Below are 25,293 nucleotides of genomic sequence, written 5' to 3'. Positions count from 1 at the left end.
ACAAAAGTACTCTAAGTATAAATAAAAGAGTGATACATGAAAAAAAAAAAGTACTCTTAAGTCTGTTGCTCCACAACTAGCTATGTAATTTCCCCAGGCTACTGTTTGACAGAATAGTGGAGAACTTTTTTCCATCACCGCCTCTTTTCCCACACATCTTCATATTGTTCCCACAGTTCTCTGTATGTCCTGATTACAAATTAAAACACAAATAAATTGAGCAATAACCCTCAATAGGGTTATATAGGAAATTTTCCTATTGTCAGAATTTTTAACATTTAAGGCTAAGCATTAATACACTCTTATCACCAGTTAAAAATAAAAATTTATTAATCCAAAATTATTGCCAAAAGACTTAAGCTAAGCAAAAACTTTACTTAAGCTTAATGCTCTTTTTAACTCCTGCACGAATGCCAGACAGTTCACCAGTATAACGTTGCTCTTCTCTACGAACTTCACGAACCTGGCCTCTTCTGCGAATTTTGGCTTTTCTGAACTTCTCCCGGTGTTTGACTCTGGGATTCCGATCAATCTTCTTTCTCCTAGGTGTAAGTCCCCTATTTTTAGCAATCTGATAAGTAATGGCTCTCTTTGCATTTTGATCTTCAAGAGCCTTTTCTTCGGTACTATTTTCTTCTTTCTTTCTCTTTAATTTTTGTCTCTCTTCCATTTCTTTATAGTATTTCAGTGCAGCTTCTTCATCAAAATCAGAATCATCAGAAAGGTCTCTAACAGCTAAGGCAGCAGCAGAAGTCTCTGAAACTGATTTTGGCTTGGTCTTCATGGATTTTGCTTTTAAATTCAGTTCTCTCTTTCCAGCACCATCTTTAAGTGTGAGCAGATGACGAATTTCAGAGGACAGCTTCTGATCCACAACCGACAACTTGTTGATCAAATTTCGGTAGGTAACAAGCCTTTCAATGACAGGATGTCCATGTACAGGGACTCTCCTAGCTTTCAGGATCAGATAAAAACTAATGTTGGAGCAGTAGTTCAAATAGAGATTGTATTTGGTCCTCAGGTATTGGCTTCCTTTTCCAGGGGGGATGATCTTTTGCTCCACTAACTGTAGCAATGGCTCCAGCTCATCCTTCATCTCTGTCAACTTAACTTTCAAGTCGTCTATCAGCTCCAAGAGCTCTGGAGATTCCTTTCGCAGCATTTTCAGCTTCTCTTTCACGGAAACTTTCGCCAAATCCTTCACGACACGTGTCTCAGCCTCATTTACCTGAGGTACTGGTTTTGCAAAAGCCTCCACCCAGCTAACTCCAAAATCGTCCTCTTGCAGGGCTTGGGCTAAGCGCCGCTGAATGAGCTGTGCCTCCGCCTCCTCCTCTCTTTCCTCTTCCTCTACTTCTTGTTGACTCTGACGGCCTCGGGACTTGGAGCCATAGTCCGTGTCGTAGTAAAGTTTTTTCCTCTGACCCCACGACAAACTGGGATCCACAGAAGCCTCAGTCTCACTCTGCACGGAGCTCCCACCATCATCATCGTCACCCTCCTCACTCTCTCCATCTTCATCGTCCTCATCGGCAACATCTAGGGCAAGCACCTCCTCCTCCTCATCGCCATCCTCCTCGTCCCCACTCTCCATTTCGCTCCAGCCCTTAGCCAAGGCGGCCCGAGATCGGGCCTCATGGAAATCATCTACCTTATCTTGGTAGTAGCTCGAGTCCCCCGGTGAGGGTGGAGATTCTAAGTCCTCTCCATTGTCGTCCGCTGGGTCGCGACTTGCCTTAGCTCGCACAGCTGCCCACTTGGCCGCTCCGCGCGCGCGCCGCCCGGATCTTCCCACCATAGTTCGCGGTCTCAGCTTCTACACCGACGTCAGGCTTTCAGCCACCTCTGACCTCTGCGCACGAGCCACGCGCTCCAGCAACACGCCGCTGAAACAGCCACGCGATCTCTCAGCACGCTGGTCTTGCGGCCGCTCCAGTCGGATACGGCAGTTTCACCTCCTTCCGGTCTCCAGGATGCTCTCCGTGGAGCGTTTGTACCAGGACTTCCGGTTGCTGATTCGGGCCTTTCCGTGTGGGAACAGTAGGTAATGAAGTTAGGTTCCGGGACCCCTTTGGTCCTGTTCTTACTCTCGCGAGCCTGGGCGTGGCTAGGGTGACGGCCCCGTTAACCGCATGTGAAGTAGCAGTGACCATTAGAGGGCGCTCTACCTCTGCGCCTAGAAGAGGCAGCCAGGCAGTGCCGTGAGTTGTCCTGCTCTTGTATGGACGTCACCGGCCCGGAGCCGAGTGCAGGTGTATAAGATTTTCTTGTTTGCTGAAGTCTTGTCTTCGCTTATCTGTCAGGAAGTCAGTCAGACTGTTTTTGTCTACGCAACGTCCAAATATGACATTTCTGGGCACGGTAGGCGGAGGTGGCGGCGGCGCCGCGGCTGACTGGAGCAATCGCGTGCGGGCGCCGGGAAGGGCACAGGCCTCCGGCGGCTGGCAGCTCGTCTCCAGCCCCCGCCCGCAGGCCTCGGTGACTTCAGGGAATTGGAGTCCCCGAGGAGTTCTGAGGGGTGGTGACGGTGGGGAGGCAGAGCTGTGCTCTGTCTGCAGTCTGTTTCCGAGGAACTCAAGTTGCCTGCAGGAGGCGCTGCGATTTCTCTTCCTTCTAGTAGAAGAAGTTCATTCTTCAAGGTATTTTGGAAATGACACATGTTAACCATCAGGAGCGGCCGTTTATAAATTCTTCAGCCCTTAATAAGCACGAGGCAGCGTGTTGGGCTCTGGGAGAACGATGATGGGCAAGAGCAAACGCTGTTCTCGCAATGATGGAACAGGTGGTTTAGTTAAACCAAATCATCACGCGAAACGTGCCAGATCATAAGTGGGCTGAGTACTGTGAACACTTCTCCTGTGTTTCCCAGCCTTCAGCTGCTGAGGACACTCAACGTGCCTTTCACATCGCTGTCTTTTGGTACATGCCATCCAACCCCCTTACTAAGAAGAGTTTAGTGCTCCCGGCCAAATTTGAGAAATTCTGCTGTATTGAAGAGACGGTCTAAGCATCACTTGTTGGACTTTTCTTTAACTCCCTTACTGCCTTTTTCTCAGCTGTTTTGTATCACGTCGTAGATCGCAACAGAGCTGTGATATTGCAAGCACGCAGCACAGCGTTTGGCACAGAGTAAGTGTTCAGTGAAGATTTGTTTAATGAATAAGTATTGAAGTTACAGTACTTGATCATGTGTTGAGCTCAGGTGCTAAATAAATGGAGTGAATGAATGATGCCTAAACCTGCGAACATCCCTAAGGGAGATAACCTGAGCTGGAATGGATTTTAGAAATCATTAGTTCCAGTTGCAGTATCTTCATTGTCTACATGTGGAAACAGAGACTTGGGAAGATTAGGTTAGCAAATTTAGCACAGAAATCTGAGACAGGGCTCCCACACCAGGCCCTCACACCCAGCTGTTAGCAGTCCTTTGCCAGTTCAATGTGAATGAGTTTCAGACCTTTTCCAGAGGGTAGGCTGTACTGGGTGGATGAAAGAAACTTTGAGCTCAGATGAAAGTATTTCAAGAGAAAGAGTGATAATAAGGACAAAATTAGCCAGATTTGTCAGTAGAAGTTTTTCTAGGGCTATAAGTGTGAAAGGACTGCCTCACAATCTTAGAGTAATTCAAGATTTAAGTTTTCAGACATTACATATGGTCAGTTCATATTCACTATATATTTTAGACATTATGATTCCTTCAAATGTAGATAGTTTAAAGGTGAACTGTAATAAGTTGTTAAAGTTAATGGTGACATACAGGTTCTTTGTAGAAAGTGCAGTCTCATCAGGTTATAAAAAATAATAAAATTTTTTAGAAAAGTGACATTTTGAACTAAAATATTTTAAAGTGCTACAAGTTATTATAAGCATTTAAAAACCTGTACAGGATTTTAGGAAGTACAATTTAATGAATAAAAAATGCGTAGGTAAAAGTCTTTATGTTCTGATGCTAAGTGCAGAATTCATTTTTGAATGTAGACTTTAATAGATTTTTTGTCATCAGCAAATATTAACTGCTTATTAATTGTTGCAGAATGCTATATACTGTAGTAGATTCAAAGGTGAATTAGCCATAGTCTCTTCTAATGATTTGGTGATGGACAGGGAGGCCTGTCATGCTGCAGTCCATGGGGTTGCAGAGTTGGACATGACTGGCTGACTGAACTGAACTTCTAATGAGCTTCCCAGGTGGCGCTAGTGGTAAAGAATCTGCCTGCCAATGCAGGAGCATGAGAGATGAAGATTCAGTCCCTGGGTGGGGAAGATCCCCTGGAGAAGGTAATGGCAACCCACTCTGGTATTCTTGCCTGGAGAATCCCATGGACAGAGGAGCCAGGCAGGTTATAGTCCATGAGCTCCTAAAGAGTCGGACACCACTGAGCGACTACATCTTCTAATGAGGTAGAAAAGAAGATATGCATACAGATTATACTAAAATACAAGGCAGTATGTGATGTAAACACAGTGCTGTGAGAGATCAGAAGGGTGAGAGATCATCTCTGGATTTTGTTCTGGAAATATTGCTTAAAAGAGTGTGGCATCTAAGCTAGGACTGTAATTATATCCTTGCTTTAAATGTATTAAATTTGCGTTATATCTGAGCAATTTTTTCTGCTCATTTTTATTGCTAATTATTTAAGAATTGTAGTCGTACTCAACAAAATACATATACTGTTATAGAGAAGATAGAAACTTATTTTGGATATTTTTAAGGGAATGATCACATTGCTCTAATATTTATTTGGTTTATACTATACATTTCCTAACTATATATGAAATAATATAATAATATCCAGGGTATATTCACTGAGTATTGTATTCTAACAGTCTCAGATATTTTTGATGAACAGTTCAGAAGTCAGTTCTTCAATTCCAGCAGCTCCTGTAGTATAAACTTCCATAACCGGATCTTGGAATTATTTGCCATTTAGGTGAGGAAATTGTTTCCTTAAAAATTTATATCACTGGAAAGACATATTAATGCTTTATTATATCATAAGGCTATGACAATTACAAAGAAAAACGCTGAGTCCTTAGAAAATGAACACATATTAAATAACATTTAACCATTATATTTGTGGCAACTGTCATGTATTATCAACTCAAATCTTTGTTACATTATTGTGATGCCTGACTCAGGAGTTTGCAAACTAGACCTAATGAGAGCCAACAGGTTTGGGAGTTTTTGTTGTTGTTGCTTTTTCCTGTAGGAAGTAGGGGTTTATGAATGAGACACTAGGTTATACTAGGATACTTCCTTCAGGGCATGAGTTCAGGTTTTTAAAATTCTACCACCAGATTAGCTTAAACTGATCTCACATGCTTGTGGACTATTACAACAGTAACAGCTAGCATTGAGAGTGGTCCTTATGTTCCAGTACTATTATAAGCTCTTGACATTCAACCCTATGAAGAAGTACTATGATAATCTCTAATTTAGGATTCAAAGGCACCTGCAGTTTATCTTTAAATAATTAATTTATGACTGTCCTGGGTCTTTGTTGCTGTGTGGGGGCTTTCTGTAGTTGCTGCTAGCAGGGGCTACTCTCTAGTTGCAGTGCATGGGCTTAGTTGCTCCGTGGCATGTGGGATCTTCCCAGACCAGGGATTGAACCCATGTCCTCTGCATTGGCAGGTGAATTCTTAACCACTGGACCACCAGCGAAGTCCCAGATGGAATATAAATGAGGCCTTAAGATGTAATGGTAGAACCAGATTTAAATCCAGACAGTCTGGCTTTGGAATTTCCACGATGCTGTAGCTAACTGCTGTACTGTATTGGCTTTCCAGTATTCTTTAATAGGTCTTTTTACTTCCAGTCTCTGCTGTATATTTGATTCAGCATCATGAGATACATCTTTCTAGAATGCTATTAATATTGCCATCATTCTGTACCCTTGCTCAAAACCTTTCAATGACTCTCCGTTACTATCAAAATAAAGTTCACAACATGCATGACCCTCCCCCAGTTTGCCTCAAGGCAGTCTTTCCAGCCATACCTTTCACTGAATTCTCTACCACTCTTTATTCTCCAAACATTGCTTTGCAGTCTTCTCCTCTGTTTTTTGCTCTTTTCAGTGTTCCCATATTTACTTATGTAAGAAATTTACAGATAACTACACATCCTTTTGGCTAACAAATTCTCACATAGATCCATAATTGGACATGTATGAGGCTGTCTGAAAAGCTGTTATTGAAAGCTTGGTGTTGGAGACAATCTGGATGCTAAAGAGAGATCAATAAATATCACGGGTGAGCAGCATGGAAATAAAGTAACTATCCATCTTAGTTTGCTTAGTACAGCCCTGTTGAACTTGTCATTTCAGTGTAATTGTTAATAGCAACCCTTTTATGATTTAGATGATAAATTATATGGGTATCTTAACTATGCAGTAATTGGAAAAAGTGAAAGTTGCTTCGTTGTGTCCAGCTCTTTGTGATCCCATGGACTGTAGCCCACCAGGGTCCTCTGTCCGTGGAATTCTCCAGGCAGGAATACTGGAATGGGTAGCCATTCTCTTTGCCAGGGAATCCTCCCAACCTGGGGATCCAACTGGCATCTTCCACATTGCAGGCAGTTTCTTTGCTGTCTGAGCCACCAGGGAAGCCCCAGTAGTTAGAAACTGGATTACATATACATATAGCAACACGAATGGGTCTTAAAAACAGTGTGCTTAGGAAAAAAGGTAAAAAAAAATGGAGTATGTAATAAGATGTGCAACTATACAACAGTACACAGTATATGTTTTATAAGAACATATGCAAACAAAATAATGTACATTAAATATGAAAGAAGGTTGCTTATGGAGGAGCAAAGAATGGGATAAAGCTTGGAGATCAGAAGAATTAGGAGAGGTACTTACCGTGGACCAAGAATGATAATGTGCCAAGAATTGAGGAGGATAGTTAACTGTTTGCATCTGAGGTTCAGTTAAAAGTAAATAAGCAGGCAAAAAATGACTACACAGCTCTAACTTACAAAGTCCTTTAAAAAATTCCCAGAATCTATAGACTCAAGTTCATATTCCTATGACCTGACTCCTGCATACATCTTAAACTTCTTGCCATGCTGTCACTGCTGCCGTGTGTGGCATAGCCTTGCATGTGTATATACTATGTGTGCTGCTGCTGCTGCTGCTAAGTCGCTTCAGTCGTGTCCGACTCTGTGCGACCCCATAGATGGCAGCCCACCAGGCTCCCCCGTCCCTGGGATTCTCCAGGCAAGAACACTGGAGTGGGTTGCCATTGCCTTCTCCAATGCACGAAAGTGAAAAGTGAAAGGGAAGTCGCTCAGTCATGTCCGACTCTTAGCGACCCCATGGACTGCAGCCCACCAGGCTCCTCCGCCCATGGGATTTTCTAGTAGGGATTTACTACGAGTAATATATGTAAATATTAGGCTAAGAGCTAAAACCCTTATTGTATAGCAAATGAGGGCTGACTAAAAACGGTTTATGTGGATTGTGTTTCAAAAACCTTTATCATCAGAGCTGTACTTATCATTTTATCAGTATTTAATATAAAAATAATTGTATCTACAAGACTCCTCATTAATCTGGTGCAGGCTATGATCTTTCTTGCCGTCTTTCCTTTATTATACATGTTGTTTTTTTCTGTGCTTTCTAGAGAAGTCTTACTCATCATCTAAGACAAATGTCTTTTTTTTTTTTTTGCTGTGCCATGCGGGATCTTAGTTGCCTGATCAGGGATGGAACTTGTATCCCCTGCAGTAGAAGCACAGAATCTTAAACACTGGATCCCCAGGGAAGTCCAAGATTGACTTTAAATGTCACCTGAAAAGCCTTTCCTGCCTCCTCAGGCAGGATGAAGAACTTTCGCTTTCTCATTTCCATGCTTCATATCTTTATTTATACTCACTGCTTTCCCTCCATTAAGTGTATGAGCTATGTTAAGTCTGGATCAAGTTGTTATTTTTTAAATCTTTAAAATCTAGGTCAGTATTTGAGAAATATGTTTCTAAATACAATGTCAGCATACAAAATAGTAGCCTTTAACATGGAAGCAACCTAGATGTCCATCAGCAGATGGATGGATAAGAAAGCTGTGGTACATATACACAATGAAGTATTACTCAGCCATTAAAAAGAATACATTTGAATCAGTTCTAGTGAGGTGGATGAAACTGGAGCCAATTATACAGAGTGAAGTAAGCCAGAAAGAAAAACACCAATACAGTATACTAACACATATATATGGAATTTAGAAAGATGGTAATGATAACCCTGTATGCGAGACAGCAAAAGAGACACAGATGTATAGAACAGACTTTTGGACTCTGTGGGAGAGGGAGAGTGTGGGATGATTTGGGAGAATGGCATTGAAACATGTATACTATCATGTAAGAAACAAATTGCCAATCTAGGTTCGATACAGGATGCTTGGGGCTGGTGCATGGGGATGACCCAGAGAGATGATATGGGGAGGGTGGTGGGAGGGGGGTTCAGGATTGGGAACTCGTGTATACCCGTGGCGGATTCATGTCAATGTATGGCAAAACCAATACAGTATTGTAAAGTAAAAAATAAAAAATAAAGAGCACACAAAAAAATAAAATAAGGAAAAAAAATTTAAAAATGAAAAAAAAACCAACAATGACTTACAGTGTCTTTTGAACTGCTCTGGTCATCAGCACAGGTTTTTTTTTTTTTTTAAGTAGCATTTAGAAAATAAAATATTTGATATATCCCTTTTGTGAACTTAAGCTAATAATCCAACACATATTTAGTTTTTATCCCAGTGTCACAGACTAAATTATGGTGACTAAATTTGTCAAAGAAGTAGTTTTTTTTTTTTTTTTTAATGCTCAGAATAGTAGTAATAGTAAAACTAATTGATATGAGGGTAATAATGGGAAAATGTATTCTTGGTAATTTAATACACTCACAGAAACTCCTTGAACTATTTTTTGAGCACAAAAAAAGAAGGATTATTTTTAGGTATAAGAAAGAAAATAGAAAAGGTGAAGCATAGTTGTCATCTGTTTTCATTTCTGTGGGAAACCACTTACTCTGAAACCAGTAGGTTATAAATTCTTTTCGCAACTAAGGTCTGTATCTATTTAAAGACACAGAAATCCTAAAAGTGATTTGGGAGTAAAATATAGAACTTACCCTGAAATATGAACTAAACATATGAACTCTTCTAATTCTTTAATTAAAAATGACTAGGTTTGGTAGTTTTAATTACAAAATGAAGACTGTAATGAAATTGTGACACTGCTTTTCCATACAAATTCTAATCCTCTGCAGTTATTTTCTAAACATTATTTTAATCCCTTTTTATTTTTTCTTGTCATGAGGAATCTTGTAGATACAATTATATATATATAATTATATATACACAAAAAATACATATATACACAGAACTATTGATTCAATGATACTTACAGCTTTGATGTTGAAGGTCTTTTGAAACACTATTCATGTAATTTTTTTTCTCTTTAGTTTACCCTCATTCTCGAAAGTGTAAAGCCCTAGCTCTTAAATCATGGTGTGCCTTTATCTGACCCCAATTCTTATTTTTCTAGCTGCTGTCCTACTACTTTCATTAAAGAACTTTACATTCTAATCAAACTGATATGCATTGTTCTTTTTTGCTTTTTGAGATTTCTCTCCCTTGGCCTTTGCTTATGCTGCCCCACCTCTCAATTCTTAGATGACCTACAAGGCCCAGCTAAAATCATATCTTCTCAGGGCTGTATTCTCTGATACACTTCCTTCCATTGGCATCTAGTAGCCCTCTAAATGTTTGTTAGGAATTTTTTTTAATTGAGTATAATTGATTTACCTTATTGTGTTAGTTTCATGTATTCAGCAAAGTGATTCAGTTTTTTTTCAGTTATTATATGTTAGTACAAGGTACTGAACATAATTCCCTGTACCATACAGTAAATCCTTATTGCTTATCTGTTTTATTTATAGTCATTTGTGTCTGTTAATCCCATACTCCTCTAATTTGTCCCTTTCTCCCTCTCCCCTTTGGTAACCATAAGTTTGCTTTCTATGTCTGTCAGTCTGTTTCTGAATTGTATATAGATTCATTTATTTTATTTTTCAGATTCCACATACAACTGATATCATATAGTATTTGTATTTCACTGTCTCACTCGCTTCACTATGTGTAACACTCTCTAGCTCCATTCATGTTGCTGCAAATGGCACTATTCCATTCCTTTTTATGGCTGAGTAATATTCCTCTCTCTCTCTCTCTCTCTCTCTCTCTCTCTCTCTCTCTGTGTGTGTGAAAATGTATATATACACATACTCCAAGGCTTTCCTGGTGGCTCAGAAGATAAAAGAATCTGCCTGCAATGCAGGAGACCTGAGTTCCATCTCTGGGTTGGGAAAATCTCCTGGAGAAGGGAATGGCTACCCACTCCAGTATTCTTGCCTGGAAGATTCCATGGACAGAGGAGCATGGTGGGCTGCAGTCTCTGGGATTGCAAAAAGTTGGACACAACTGAGTGGACAGACACAGCTAAGCAGACTAACACAATGCATGTCTGTCATATCTTCCCAAGTCAGTTGTCTGTCGATGGGCATTTGGGTTGTTTCCATGTCTTGGCTATTGTAAATAGTGCTGGTATGAACACTGAGGTGCGTGTATCTTTTTTTTTTTTAATGTGTATTTTTGAATTAAAGTGTTCATCTTTTCTGTATGAACATATGCCCAGGAGTGTGATTGCTGGATCATAAGATACCTCTATTTTTAGTTTTTTTTTAGGAACCTCCATACCATTTTCCTTGGTGGTTACACCAATTTGCATCGTCACTTATAGTGTAAGAGGGTTCTCTTTTCTCCACACCTTCTCCAGCATTTATTATTTGTAGACTTTTTGATGATAGTCATTCTGGTGTGAGGTAACATCTGATTGTGCTTTTGATTCCCATTTCTCTAATAATTAGCAATATTGAAAATCCTTTCATATATCTGTTGGCCATATATCTTTGAAAAAAATGTCTATTTAGGTCCTATTTGGGGATTTTAAAGTATTTTCTCCCTTGTGTTAAGACTTTATATACTTATGGTTCTCCCAGATATATCACCATGCATCTCTGTCACTTTTATAATATCTAGTATAGTTACATACACATACTAGGTACCAATAAATAGCTAATCAAATACAGAGTTAAATTGAGTTCTGTTAAATTTCAGTAAAGTATTAGAAGTTAATAAAAATAACTTAAGAATTTGAGTTGAAAAATGTGACATTGATCTGTGTCTTTTTGATATTAAGAGATAAACAGACTTTATGCTAGGATCAAGGGGAACCATTGGAAGGTTTTAAACAGCGTAAGACTAGAGAATTGATGGGAAAAGGTAAGATTATAGAGGTTAGTATGACGCTGCTACAGTCATCTAGGTGATGAATTTTAGTGTCTAAACTAGGACCTGGAAATAAAGATATGAAAAATACACAGTTTAACAGCTATTTAAGAGATGGTTTTATAGGACTTAGTGTCTGATTAAGAATGAGGGGGTGAGGAGTTATAGTAACTCACAGATTTTCTTGTACAGTTGAGTGGATAATGGTACCCTCCACTAAGATAGAAAAGTCAGCAGGAAAGAGGTTAGCAGGGGCCAGTAAACAAGGGAAAATAAGTTTTGGACATGCTGCATTTGAGATTGTCTGTGAAGAGGTTTAAGTGTCTAATCTCTTTTGGACAGTACGATATATGCTTTTGAAGCTTGGGAGAAAAATATGAACTAGAGCAAGAGATTTGGGTGTCTTCAACATGAAAAAATACTAAAAACAACAATACATCTGAATAAAGCTTCTGTGTGTGCTCAGCTCACATTTTTATCATGCCCCGAAGTTTTAATCCCTGTCTGGACCTGGATTCTCCACTTGGTATTGTCAGTAACATTGAATATTTGGAGTGATACTAATTATGTATCAGGTACTCTGCAAAGCATTTTAAGTATATTATCTTATTGAATTCTTATATCTATGATAAGGGTGCCATTAGTATCCTCTTTTCACAGATGCAGCTCAGAGATGTGAAGTAATTTGCTTGAGATTGTCTAACTGGTAGTTAAACCCAAGCCTGTCTCATTGTGAAGTTAGTTTTCATGACTATTTTATTATACTGTCTCTTAGTCTACATTTTATCTCAGTGAAAAACTTATAGAGTCTAGACACATGTATTTCTGTTTCAATATATCCTGAAAATACTTGAACCCTCAGATTTATAGACTAAGATTACTCAGAGATATGGTATCAATTTCAACCTATACAATGGCAGAAAAATGGGAAAATCAGGAGGCATCAGCCATATTATATCTCTATTTTGGGGCCTGGGAAAGCATGTTTAGTAGATACATTCATAGTACTGGGAAATATGGTCAAATTATAATTAGAGGATATCATTCAGAGATTGATCTATTTTTCATTATTTTGTGGTAGGTTTATTCTGTTTTTGTATTCTGTGATTTTAGTAAAATTGTTTATTTACTGTAGATTGCTTTATTTCAGTTTATTTTTGTTTCTACTAATTGCCATATCAGAGTACTACTTCACATTGTGATTACTAACTATTGCAATTAATGTTTTATTATACTATATTTAAAATAACAATGAACTCATTTATTTTTCATGTAACTGTAAATCACTGATAATATTGTGTTGTTATATTTGGAAACTTGTTTCATGTTGCTTAAGAACAGAATTGAATGAAGATATTTAATAATCAAATGTTATATAATTATCTATACAAAGTCATTACTCTACAAGCATATCTTATAATAATGCTAAATTTACATCCATGTAAACTATTTTAATTTTGCTCAGCATACAGCACTGTACTAGGTGCTTAAGGGTAGGTATGTTGAATCGTATATAATATATGGTCTCTGGACTCATACTGCCGTATTGAACTTTCATTTCCTCCAATAGTTATGTTTTCTCTCAGCTCCAAATTGTTGACATTTTATTTTTTCTTAGACCATCAGTCAGTCAGTTCAGTCACTCAGTTGTGTCCAACTCTTTGCGACCCCATGGACTGCATCATGCCAGGCTTCCCTGTCCATCATCAACTCCTGGAGCTTACTCAAACTCATGTCCATCAAGTCGGTGATGCCATCCAACCATCTCATCCTCTGTCATTCCCTTCTCCTCCAGCCTTCAATCTTTCCCAGTGTCAGGGTCTTTTCCAATGAGTCATTCTTCATATCAGGTGGCCAAAGTATTGGAGTTTCAGCTCTAGTATCAGTCCTACCAATGAATATTCAGGACTGATTTCCTTTAGGAAGGACTGGTTGGATCTCCTTGCAGTTCAAGGGACTCTCAAGTGTCTTCTCCAACACCACAGTTCAGAAGCATCAACTCTTAAGCACTCAGCTTTCTTTACAGTCCCAACTCTCACATTTGTAGATGACTACTGGAAAAACCATAGCTTTGACTAGATGGACCTTCGTTGGCAAGGTAATGTCTCTGATTTTTAATATGCTGTCTAGGTTGGTCATGGTTTTTCTTCCAAGGAGCAAGCATCTTTTAATTTGTGGCTGCAGTCACCATCTGCAGTGATTTTGGAGCCCCCCAAAATAAAGTCAGCCACTGTTTCCATTGTTTCTGCATTTATTTGCCATGAAATGATGGGAGTGGCTGCCATGATCTTCATTTTCTGAATGTTGAGTTTTAAGCCAACTTTTTCACTCTCCTCTTTCACTTTCATCAGGAGGCTCTTTAGTTCTTTGCTTTCTGCCATCAGATGGTGTCATCTGCATATCTGAGGTTATTGATATTTCTCCCGGCAGTCTTGATTCCAGTTTGTGCTTCATCCAGCCTGGCATTTTGCATGATGTACTCTGCATGTAAGTTAAATAAGCAGGGTGATAATACACAGCCTTGGTGTACTCCTTTCCCGATTTGGAGCCAGTCTGTTGTTCCATGTCCAATTCTAACTGTTGCTTCTTGACCTGCATACAGATTTTTCAGGAGGCAGGTCAGGTAGTCTGGTATTCCCATCTCTTTAAGAATTTTCCACAGTTTGTTGTGATCCACATAGTCAAAGGCTTTGGCATAGTCAATAAAGCAGAAATGGATGTTTTTCTGGAACTCTCTTGCTTTTGTGATGATCCAGCAGAGGTTGGCAATTTGATCTCTGGTTCCTCTGCCTTTTGTAGAACCAACTTGAACATCTGGACGTTCACAGTTCACATACTGTTGAAGCCTGGCTTGGAGAATTTTGAGCATTACTAGACCATAGTCCTCCCCTTTTTGTCCATTTTGACCATTCCTAGACCATAGTCCTCCCTTTTTTGTCTGACTTCTACTCATCTTTCAATCTCAGCATAGATAGTACTTCCTCTGGGAAGCTTTCCTTTGACCCTGACTACCTCTCTCTCAACATCTGTGCTCCTGTGGCACTTTGTACTTGACTCATGTAAACTTGTTTGATCAATGGTCCTACCTATTTTGTTCACTTGTATCCCTACCATGTAGAGTAGATGCCAAAAGATACTTGTTGAGAGAAAGAATAAATGAATGAACGATCATTTGAATTAGGGGCCAGGTAGGCAGCATTGGGCTTCCCTGGTGGCTCAGATGGTAAAGTGTCTGCCTGCAGTGTGGGAAACCCAGGTTTGATCCCTGCATCAGGAAGATTCCCTGGAGAAGGAAATGGCAACCCACTCCAGTACTCTTGCCTGGAAAATTCCGTGGATGGAGAAGCCTGGTAGGCTATAGTTAATGGGGTCACAAATAGTTGGATACTACTAAGCGACTTCACTTTCTTCTTTCTTTCTTAGGCAGCATTAGCCTTGCAGACCACATATGCATATTCGCTATAATGGCAACTCAATTGCAGTGTCATGGAGAGAAAATAAATTTAAATTTTATTTTAAAAATTTAAAATATGTGGTTCTTTCCAATTATATGAGAAATTATGAGCCAAAACGATAGCTATATTAATTTCCTGTTTGTACTGTAATAAATGTTGGTGCTATAAAAATGTTATTTGGGAAATAATTATTGCACACCTTTTGGATGAAAGCAACTTATTTGAAACTCTGAGAGAGATTCAAAAGAATTATATAATAGTCTTGAAAGACTATTTAAATCAGACATTAAAAAATTTTTTTTGACTAGATATTCCTCATCATGAATTTATGCTTTCTCCTTGTTATTGAGGGAAACACACTTAGTACAGCATTTACATATGATGTAAAACCTCTGAGTAGAAGAGCTAGAATATGAAAAAATTCATTTTCTCAAACATTTTCCTAACTGAGCCTCTATAGTTCCTTTTGGTGCTTTCTTATATCCTTTTATGGGGGTCCAATTGCTACCGCTCTTTATTAACCCTCTTTGCATCTAGAAAGTGTTAATTTAGTATGAGATAAATTGTACACAAATGAAGAAGAGTGATAACAATGCAAAGTAACATGCCAATTTGTGTAAAATGATAAAAAATTTATTAGCAATGAAGAAACAGTAGTGGAGTGAACAGAATGGGATGACATTAAGCAGGGAAGACTTATAAAATTAGTTTTAAAGATTTTAAAATTTTCTACAAAGATTGACAGGAAGAAAATCTAAATTTTTGGTGAGGAAAAACAGAGTGAAAAAAGATTCTGAAAGAGGAATTAGCAAATCATATATAGGGAAAAGGAAAGCAGACATATTTGACTAGATCAGAGGCCCCCCGTGAAAATAAATTAGACTTTCCTTAAAGCAGTGAGGGACCAGACCACTGGAGTTAATGGATTAGAAGGAGCATATTGTTTGAGGGGTTTCCTGGAAACCCTGTTTATTATTGCATCTCTAAAATTATCATGAAATCTAAACCATTTTTTTCAAATGACTTTTTGGAGTTAGGCTGTTTGTAAATCAGGACCAGGCCAGAAGGTAGTGTGGTGAGGAGGAAGTGTTCTGTATTTGGTCAAATATCTGACATGTAGTATCCCAAATAGCAGTTCTGTGAAAAGCAACTGCAGGTGCGAGTTTATTTTAAAACAGACCACATCACAGGTGCAATTTTCTTTACAAACATTTAACCACAAACCACCACCCTAAAAGTCTATGTGGAAAGATTGGGAAAAAAATTTTGTTTGTTTTAATTTTTAAAAGAGTTGAGGATGAAATTTCTTACTCATATTTTGAATTCTTTTTAAATTTAGTTTTTGCCTCTGATATCTAAAATGTAAATTTTTCATATGCTGTGATTGGACAAAGATCACAATATTTGAAGAAATTCTGTATGCAAGAACCAAAAAAATGTCAATTAGAAGAAATTTCTCCATATAGTTGTAAAAAAAATACTATTGATGACTTTTGGTTTTGTGGGAAGTGAAAGAGACTGGAAGTTAAGAGGCTTAATGCTCCACCACCATTAGCTTTAGAATGACTAAGATTGATTCAAAAATTCAAAATAGATTCTAAACTTGTACAATTGAAGTAGGAAAAAGTTACTCATGTAAGGAAGTGTATGATGTCGTTACTATGGTTCTCTCCTTCACTTTGCTATGGCTCCGGGGGCCTTTTTTCTGCTATTTGTCCTGTGCAGCCCAAGCTCTTTTCTATCCTAGGCCTTTTGCCTACTGTTCCTTTCTTCTTGGAGTAGTGTGTGTCTGAGTCTGTGGAAGGCAGAATAAGGTCCCCTTAAAAATGTGCATGCCCTAATCCCTAGCACTTGTGAATCTGTTACCTATTACGTAGCATGTGTGCTGTGCTCAGTCGCTTCAGTGGCGTCTGAAGCTTTGTGACCCTGTGGACTGTAGCCTGCCAGGCTCCTCTGTCCTTGGAATTCTCCAGGCAAGAATACTGGAGTGGGTTGCCACGCCCTCCTCCAGGGGATCTTCCCAACCCAGAGACTGAATCTGCCTCTCTTGCCTCTCCTGCATTGGCAGGCGGATTCTTTACCACTAGAGCCTCATGGAAAGCCCATTACATAGCAAAGGGGCTTCCCTGGTGGTTCAGGCAAGCAGATTCTTTACCACTAGCACCACATGGGAAGCCTATTACATAGCAAAAGAGACCTACAAACGTGATTAAAAGTATGGGCCTTACAATGGGGAGACTATCCTCAGTTATCTGGGATGGGCCCAAGGTAATCACAGGAAGCCCCTAAAAGCAGAGAACTTCCCCTAGCTGGAAGCAGGAAGGCTATGGGCAAAGCAGAGGTCAGAGACGTTTTGAAGCACGAGAAGGAGTTGACCCGCTGTTGCTAACTTTGAAGATCCAGGGGACCACTCGTCAGGGAGTGCTGTCAGCATCTAGAAGCTGTGAACAACCTCAGGCTGACAGCAGGCAAGGTTCTGGGGACTTGAGCTCTAAAAGTGCAAAGGACTGAATTCAGCCAACAACCTGAATGAATTTGGCAGTAGATTCTCTACCAGCACCTCAAGTTAAGAGTTGGGCTGGCTGACCCATAATAGGTTTCCACATTGTGAAACCAGAGCAGAGGAGTTAGCTTACCCAGACTTCTGACTTACAGAACTGTGAGATCATTCATTTGTGTGTGTTTTTTTTTTATGTGTGTTTTTTAAGCCACTCAATTTGTGATAAGTTGTTAATAGCAGCATAGAAAATTAGTACAGGCTCCTTCTCACTTGTTCCTGTTTCAGCCTAGATGTGACCTCTTCAAGAGAGCCCTTTCCAGACTGTCTCTTCTAAAGCAGGCTACCTCAGCCCTCCACCAGGTTCTGTCACACTACCGTTGTCCTTCAGTATCCATGGGGGGTTAGTTCCAGGACCCCTTGGGGATACCAAAATCTGCAGATGCTCAAGTCCCTTATGTAAAATGGGACTTATATAAAATGAGTCTGTGAATTGCAGATGTGGAACCTGTGGATATGGGTTGTACTTTGGTTATCTGCTTCACTGCATTTATCACAAGCTGTGATTATTTCATTTATTTTCCTTAGCTGTCTTCTCCACTACAGTATAATCCCTGGAAGGCAGGGCCAAGTCAGCTATATTTTAACACCAAGGATGCAGCATACTGGATACATATTACATTGGCCACATACATTTTTAAAAAAAATTGTTTTTGGTGTATAGGCATGCCTTGTTTTATCATATTTTGCTTTATAGTGTTTTATTGTGTTTTCTACAAATTAAAGGTTTGTGGCCACCCTGCACTGAGAAAATCTATTGGTGTCATTTTTCCAATGTTTATTCATTTTATGTCTTTGTGTTACGTTTTGTTAATTCTCTCAATATTTCAGACTCTCCACCAGTAAAAAGATTACAATTTGCTGAAGGCTCAAATGCTGGTTAGTACTTTTTTTTTAAGCAATAAAGTACTATTAAAAAAAATTTATTTTGGCTGCACCATGCAGCATGTGGGATCTTAGTTCCCTGATCAGAGATCAAGCCTGCATTCCCTGCCTGCAGTAGAAGCTCAGAGTCTTAACCACTGGACTGCCAGGAAGTCCCTAAAGTACTTTTAAATTAACGTTAGTACTTTTTTAAAAGACATAATGCTATTGAACACTTAATAGACTAAATGATAGTGTAAACATAACATATTTATTGGGAAACCAAGGCATTCATGTGACTCACATTTTTGCTGTGGTCTGGGACCAAAGCTGCAATGTCTCTGAAGCATGCCTATAATAGGAAACGAAGTAATTCCAGTGCAGTAGTAGAGAATTTGTGACAAACTATAATATATCAACGTGATGGAATATTTCATAACTACTTCAAAGGTTAACATGTATTCTATATCAATTTTTTGGAAATTGGTATATGAAATCGTCAAGTGACAAAGAGGTACACAAAATAGTTTGCACAAATGTTTGGTCATATAAAAGTGAGTTCATATAAGCTTTTAAAAATTAGAAGTTAATTTTGGAAATAAAGTTTAGTATTCTTAATTCTGTCCTTAATTCTAAGTATTTGCTTAACCTCACATTAAGCAAAATGTGAAGCCATTATTTAATTCTTAATCTGCAAAGTAGATCCAGCATTAAGATTCTGAAAGGGAAGAGATGAGCATGCACTGTTTGGAGTGATAATTGGTCTTTCTTTGGCAGTGAAAATATTTTAAATTTAATAGGAATATATAAGTTTTCAAGGATAATATAAAAAACACACAGATACTACTACTTATTCAAGAAGTAAAGCATTGCAAATACAATTGTGGTTGCTTGTTTACTTCTTGCCATTAATAAGCATATCTTTAAAATTTCATTGATAACGATTCTCAGTAAGTTACAGTTGCTTTTGTAGAAGTGCTCTGCAAGTGTTCTGGGAAGTCGAGAACAACCCAGCTTGAAAGGCTTTCACCTTCCATGGGAGAAACAGACGACAGTGGATCAAGGGCTTTAGCTTGCATTTGTCATAGAAAAACTCCCTCTTTAATCTTTATGAGTAACTTTATATACAATGAATTTATGAAATCTTGAGTGACTATGGGATGTTTTGGGACTTCTCAGATGTTTAAAATTAAGGTGACAACAATTATATATTTATTATTTATAAATACACAAAGAATTTTCCACTTTTGAATGCTTTATCCTGCTTTGCTTCTCTTAGAGATAATTTTTGTAGTCACAGTTAGTGATTCTTGGATCTTTCCTTCAGGGATAATAGGATCTTCCCTCAGTTTAGTTTCCTATGTTGATTCAAAAGTTACTTTGGTATTGTCTAGTGTCTCAAAGGTAAAGAAGGTAGATATGCAATATATAGAGAGAAGGTATAAAGACTGTGTTGCTGATAACTATAACATATTTTAGAAGTTATGTTTTTGGAGCTGATTGGGCAGTACTATTCATAACCAAGACTTGTTCTTCAAGTTCAAGGACAAATGGGAACAATGAATTGTTACACTGAATGCAGAATTCAATCCTTTAAAAGGAAAATCAAGAGAGTTCAGCCACTTCTTGGGTTTAAAGCCAAGAAGCCTATTAAAAAATACCATCATCCTTTTAAATGTTTAACTGGAAAAATGCCAGGATATCAAGGCTCCTTTTATGTTATGGAAGACTTTCAAGGAGAAAATATTAAAGTTAGAGGCAAAGGAGAGATAGATTACTTATGGTAAGTATTCATGCTGTCCTTGCGCTTCCCAGGTGGCACAAGTAGTAAAGAATCTGCCTGCCAGTGCAGGAGATTCAAGAGATGTGGGTTTGATCCCTGGGTCAGGAAGGTCCCTTGGAGGAGGAAATGGCAACCCACTCCAGTATTCTTGCCTGAAAAATTCCATGGACAGAGAAGCCTGGTGGGCTACAGTCCATGGTGTCACAGAGTCAGACATGACCGAACGATTGAGCACTGTGTTATCCTTATGGATGAAATGGAGAATTATAGTTCGTGTGATAGTATGGTGTAACTTGATGGTATGAGTTAACTTGAAATTAACTACTATACCCACAATGTGTTTATTAATGGATTCTTGTAAGCTTGGAAGTGGGACTTTAGGTGTAAGCCATAGAAATTTTTTTAGCAGTATGCCATTGTACGTTTTTATTAATGACTTAAATGAGGATTCTGATGGTGTATGTATCAAGTTTGTAGATGCTGTGAAGCTGAGAGAAATAATAGATGTGCTAGGTTTCAAAACCTGGATGCAAGAAGAATCTAGTTGGTTGTAATGTTGGTTTGAGTTTAGTAAGAGAAAACTTAGGGACTAGCGCCAAATCTCATACCCAAATCCCAGCTGTTTAAATGTGAAGAAGTCATTACTTTACAGAAACACTGAAAACACTTTTTTAAAAGATTTTAGTTGATTGTACTGGTTAATAGAAGCCAATAGTGTAACATAGTTGTCAAGAAAGAGATACTGTAATCTTAAGTAGCACTTATTGAAAAATGTTATAGTCCTTCTATGTTTTGTACTTGGTCAAATAACACTTGGACAATTGTATACATTTCTGGAAATCACAATTTAAAAAGTGACATTACAATAGAGTCTGTCCTAAAAGAGACTAATAGTAGGAGAAGACTTAAAATTAGACACAGTTTTCAACACCTTATGAAGATGTTCTCCATTCATCCTTTGTTCAGTTAATATATTTTAGGCATTTGTGCTTAGTTCTTGGAAGTGAGCAAGACAATGCAGTTCTCAAGGAGCTTTTATTCTAATGAGGAGGAGACAGATGCTAAGTAAACTAAATAAGATTTTGAACAATGATAAATTCTATGAAGAAAATAGAGTAATATGACAGTGACTAGTAATTAGGATGATTAGCAATCAGGGAGATTCTTTCTAAGGCAATGACATTTGACTTGAGACTTGACTGGTAATGAGGGGCCAAACATGCAAGGATATGGCAAGTGTTTACTGCAGAGAGACCAGAGTACAAAGGTCCTGACCAGGAGTGACTGGAGGGTGATGGGTAGAAGGGAGAGTTATGGGCAATCGAGGGAGATAATGAGTTTGAATTTATTCTAACTGTAATGAGAAGCCAGTAAAGGGTTTTAAGTCATATATATCTCATTTACCTTTTAAAAAGGTCACTGCTCAGTGGACAATGAGTTATGGCGGTAAGACAATGTAGAGAAAAGTTTCGGGCTATAAATAGTTTAATGAGTTATAAACATGAAATCACTTTTTTCTCCCAAATCATTGCTTCCAGTTACCATAATTAAATTTTCTTTGCCTTACAAGGTTTTAAGAAGATTCAATAAATTTGATCATTTTCTATTATTAAATGTGTAGTTAGTTTGCTGTGAAACTAAAACAGCTCTAAAATGCAGTCTATTAAAAAAAGTTTGTGCATGCATGCTCAGTCACTTTATTATGTCTGACTCTTTGTGACCCTTTGGATTCTAGCCTGCCAGGCTCTGCTGTCCACAGGATTTTTCAGGCAAGAATTCTAGAGTGGGTTGCCATTTCCTTCTTCAGGGGATCTTCCCAACCAAAGGATTGAACCCATGTCTCCTGCATTTCCTGTACTGCAGGCAGATTCTTTACAGGTAAACCATTGGGTTAAGTCTAAAAACTTACATCTCATACTTTACAGAAATCCATATTTTTTACAAGAGGATGTTAGTTGGCTGTACAATTATTAGAAGCCAATAGTGTAACATAGCTGCCGAAAAAGGATACTATAATTTTAAGTGGAATTTATTGAAAAATATTATAGGCCTGTTGTTCAGTCACTAAGTTGTTGTCTAACTCTTTGCAGCCCCATGCACTACAGCTTGCCGTGCTTCCCTGTCCTTCACTATCTCCTGGAGTTTGCTCAAATTCTTGTCCGTTGAATCAGTGATGCCATCCAACCATCTCATCCTCTGTCATCCCCTTCTTCTCCTGCCTTCAGTCTTTCCCAGCATCAGGATCTTTCCCACTGAGTCAGCTCTTTGCATCAGGTGGCTAAAGTATTGGAGCTTCAGCATCAGTCTTTCCAATGAAAATTTAGGGTTGATTTCCTTTAGGATTGACTGGCTTGATCTCCTTGCTGTCCAAGGGACTCTCAAGAGTCTTCTCTAGCCCCACAATTCAGTTCTTTGATGCTCAGCCTTCTTTATGATCCAGCTCTCATATTTGTATATGACTGCTGGAAAAACCATAGCTTTGACTAGATGGACTTTTGTTGGCAAAATGATATCTGTCTCTGCTTTTTAGTCTAGGTTTGTCATAGCTTTCTTTCCAAGGAGCAAGCATCTTTTAATTTCATGGCTGCAGTCACCATTTGTAGTGATTTTGGAGCCCAAAAAAATAAAATTTGTCACTGCTTCCACTTTTTTCCTTTCTGTTTGCCATGAAGTGATAGGGCGGGATGCCATGATCTTAGTTTTTTGAATGTTGAGTTTCAAGCCAGCTTTTCCACCCTCCTCTTTCACCCTCTTCAACAAACTCTTTAGTTCCTCTTCACTTTTTTCCATTAGAGTGCCATTATCTGCATATTTGAGGTTGTTGATATTTCTCCCAGCAGTCTTGATTGATTCCAGCTTGTGATTCATCCAGCCTGGCATTTTGCATGATGTTAAATAAGCACAGAAGTTAAATAAGCAGGGTGACTGTATACAGCCTTGATGTACTCCTTTCTCAATTTGGAACCAGTCTAGTGTTCCATGTCCGGTTCTAACTATTGCTTCTTGACCTGCATACAAGTTTCTCAGGAGACAGGACTCTGAGGTAATAGGCTGGTCCTCTATCTCTTTAAGAATTTTCCAGTTTGTTGTGATCCACAGTCAAAGGCTTTAGTCAGTGAAGCAAAAGTAGATGTTTTTCTGGACCTCCCTTGCTCTCTCCATGATCCAATGAATGTTGGCAATTTGATCTCTGGTTTATCTGCCTTTTCCAAACCCAGCTTGTACAGCTGAAAGTTCTTGGTTCACAAACTGCTGAAGCCTAATTTGAAGGATTTTTAGCATAACCTTGCTAGCATGTGAAATGAGCACAATTGTATGATAGTATGAACATTCTTTGACATTTCCTTTCTTTGGGATTGGAATGAAAACTGACCTTTTCCAGGCCTGTGGTCACTGCTGAGTTTTCCAAATTTGCTGTTATTGAGTTCAGCCTTTTAACAGCACCATCTTCTAGGATTATAAATAGCTCAGCTGAAATTCTATCATCTTCACTAGCTTTGTTTGTAGTAATGCTTCCGAAGGCTCACTTGACCTCACAGTCTAGGATGTCCTGCTGTAGGTGAGTGACCATGTTTTCTCAGAACCCTTCAAAATGACCTATCTGCCTTGATTAGCCCTGTGGTATGGCATGGCTCATAGCTTCATTGAGTTATGCAAGTTCTTTCACCACGGCAAGTCTATAGTCCATGAAGGGGGTTATAGGCCTGCTTTTTTGTTAATTTCAAGTCTTTGACATCTAATTCAAACAAAATGGAATAGTAGAGACCAGATTTATCCTCCTGCTTGGAACAGCTGACAAAATCTATGAAAGTGATTTTTAAGACATTGGCCATTAGGCCACAAAGGACAGTGATCTCTGAGAAATAGAAAACAGATGAGGAGACCTTTGCAGTTGCCCCAGCTTGCTTTCATGAGAGAATTTCTAGACCATGGCTTCATTGGTGAAATCTGCCTAACATAGGGAAAATATTGCTAATTCTATAAACCCTTCCAGAAAATTGAGAGGAGGAAATACTTCTAAACTTATTCTGTTGGGCCAGCATTATCCTGATAAAACCAGGCAAAGACATTATAAGAAAAGAACATTTCAGACTAATATCCATTACGAACATAAAAATGGAAATTCTAAGCAAAATGTTAGTGAGTTGAGCTCATCAGTTTATAAGAAGGATATTACATCATAATTAAGAGGGTTTTATACCAAGAATGCAAGTTTAGTTTAAACTGTCAAAATCAGTGCAGTTTACCACACTAACAAACTAACAAACGAAAATCATATGGTCATCCAACAGAGAAAAAGCACTTGAAAAAAATACATTATACGTTTCTGATAAAGAAGAAAAGTCTCAGCAAACTGGGAACAGAAAGGAACTTCATCACCTTGGTAAAGGGCATTCAAGGAAAGCCTAACATCATACTTAATGTAGCAACAGCTCATTCACATTTGTTTTAAAGCTGCATTCACAGGCAGTTTTAAAAATAGACATTTAGTTTGCTTCCAGTTTTAGGCTATTACAAGTAAAACACTTTTCCCAAGTGTCTTCTGCCTCCTCCTCCAAGTCCGAAAAACTCTAGATATATATTCTTTTCTTCCTTCTGGCTTCACTGAGAAATAATTGGCATATAATGTTGTGTAAGTTTAATATATTTATCACATTTCTTTATCTATTTGTCTGTGTGTGGACACTTAGATCATTTCCATGTCTTGGCTATTATGAATAATGCTTCAGTGGACACGGGTGTGTAGATGTCTTTGAGATCATTGTTCAATTTCCTTTGGATATATACCCAGAAGTAGGCTTACTAGATCAAATGATAGTTTTATTTTTAATTATTTAAAAATCTTCATATTGTTTTCCATAGCCATTGTATCAGTTTACATTCTCAGCAGCAGAACACCAGGGTTTTCCTTTTCTTCACATCCTTACCAGCATTTGTATCTCTTATCTTTTTGATAATAGCCATATTTAGCAGTTATGAGGTGATATCTCATGGTTTTGATTTACATTTCCCAGGTGATTAGCAATCTTGAGCACCTTTTCATGTACTTGTTGGACATTTATATGCCTTCTTTAGAGAAATGTGTATTTAAATCTTCTGCCCATTTAAAAATCATATTTTTTTTGCCATTTAGTTGTATGAGTTCCTTCTTTATTTTATATGTATTAACGTTTTATGAAATACATGGTTTGTAAATATTTCGTCCCGTTCATTAAGTTGCATTTTCATTTTGCTAATTGTTTCTTTTGCTGTGCAGAAACTCTTTAGTTTGATGGTCCATGTTTGTT

The 25,293-nt window shown here is 38.4% G+C and overlaps 2 protein-coding genes across 2 annotated transcripts in view; one reads left to right on the top strand and one right to left on the bottom strand.

The window, feature by feature from the left end:
• Positions 1-373: 373 nt before the first annotated feature.
• On the bottom strand, positions 374-1,991 carry UTP3 (UTP3 small subunit processome component). Its single transcript, XM_052642098.1, has one exon. The coding sequence runs from the start codon at positions 1,796-1,798 to the stop codon at positions 374-376; it is 1,425 nt and encodes a 474-aa protein (XP_052498058.1). The 5' UTR covers positions 1,799-1,991.
• Positions 1,992-2,204: 213 nt separating this feature from the next.
• The window catches only part of JCHAIN (joining chain of multimeric IgA and IgM), a 37,437-nt gene continuing 14,348 nt past the window's right edge, over positions 2,205-25,293 (top strand). The window contains exons 1-2 of the mRNA XM_052642195.1: positions 2,205-2,252; positions 3,057-3,129. Of these exons, the coding sequence (XP_052498155.1) occupies positions 2,222-2,252; positions 3,057-3,129 (104 nt within the window). The 5' untranslated portion in view covers positions 2,205-2,221. The remainder of the gene's footprint in view (positions 2,253-3,056; positions 3,130-25,293) is intronic.

The sequence above is a fragment of the Budorcas taxicolor genome, chromosome 6 (assembly GCF_023091745.1).
Source record: "Budorcas taxicolor isolate Tak-1 chromosome 6, Takin1.1, whole genome shotgun sequence".
Classification (NCBI taxonomy): Eukaryota; Metazoa; Chordata; class Mammalia; order Artiodactyla; family Bovidae; genus Budorcas; species Budorcas taxicolor.
This window is presented reverse-complemented; position numbering and strand designations above follow the sequence as displayed.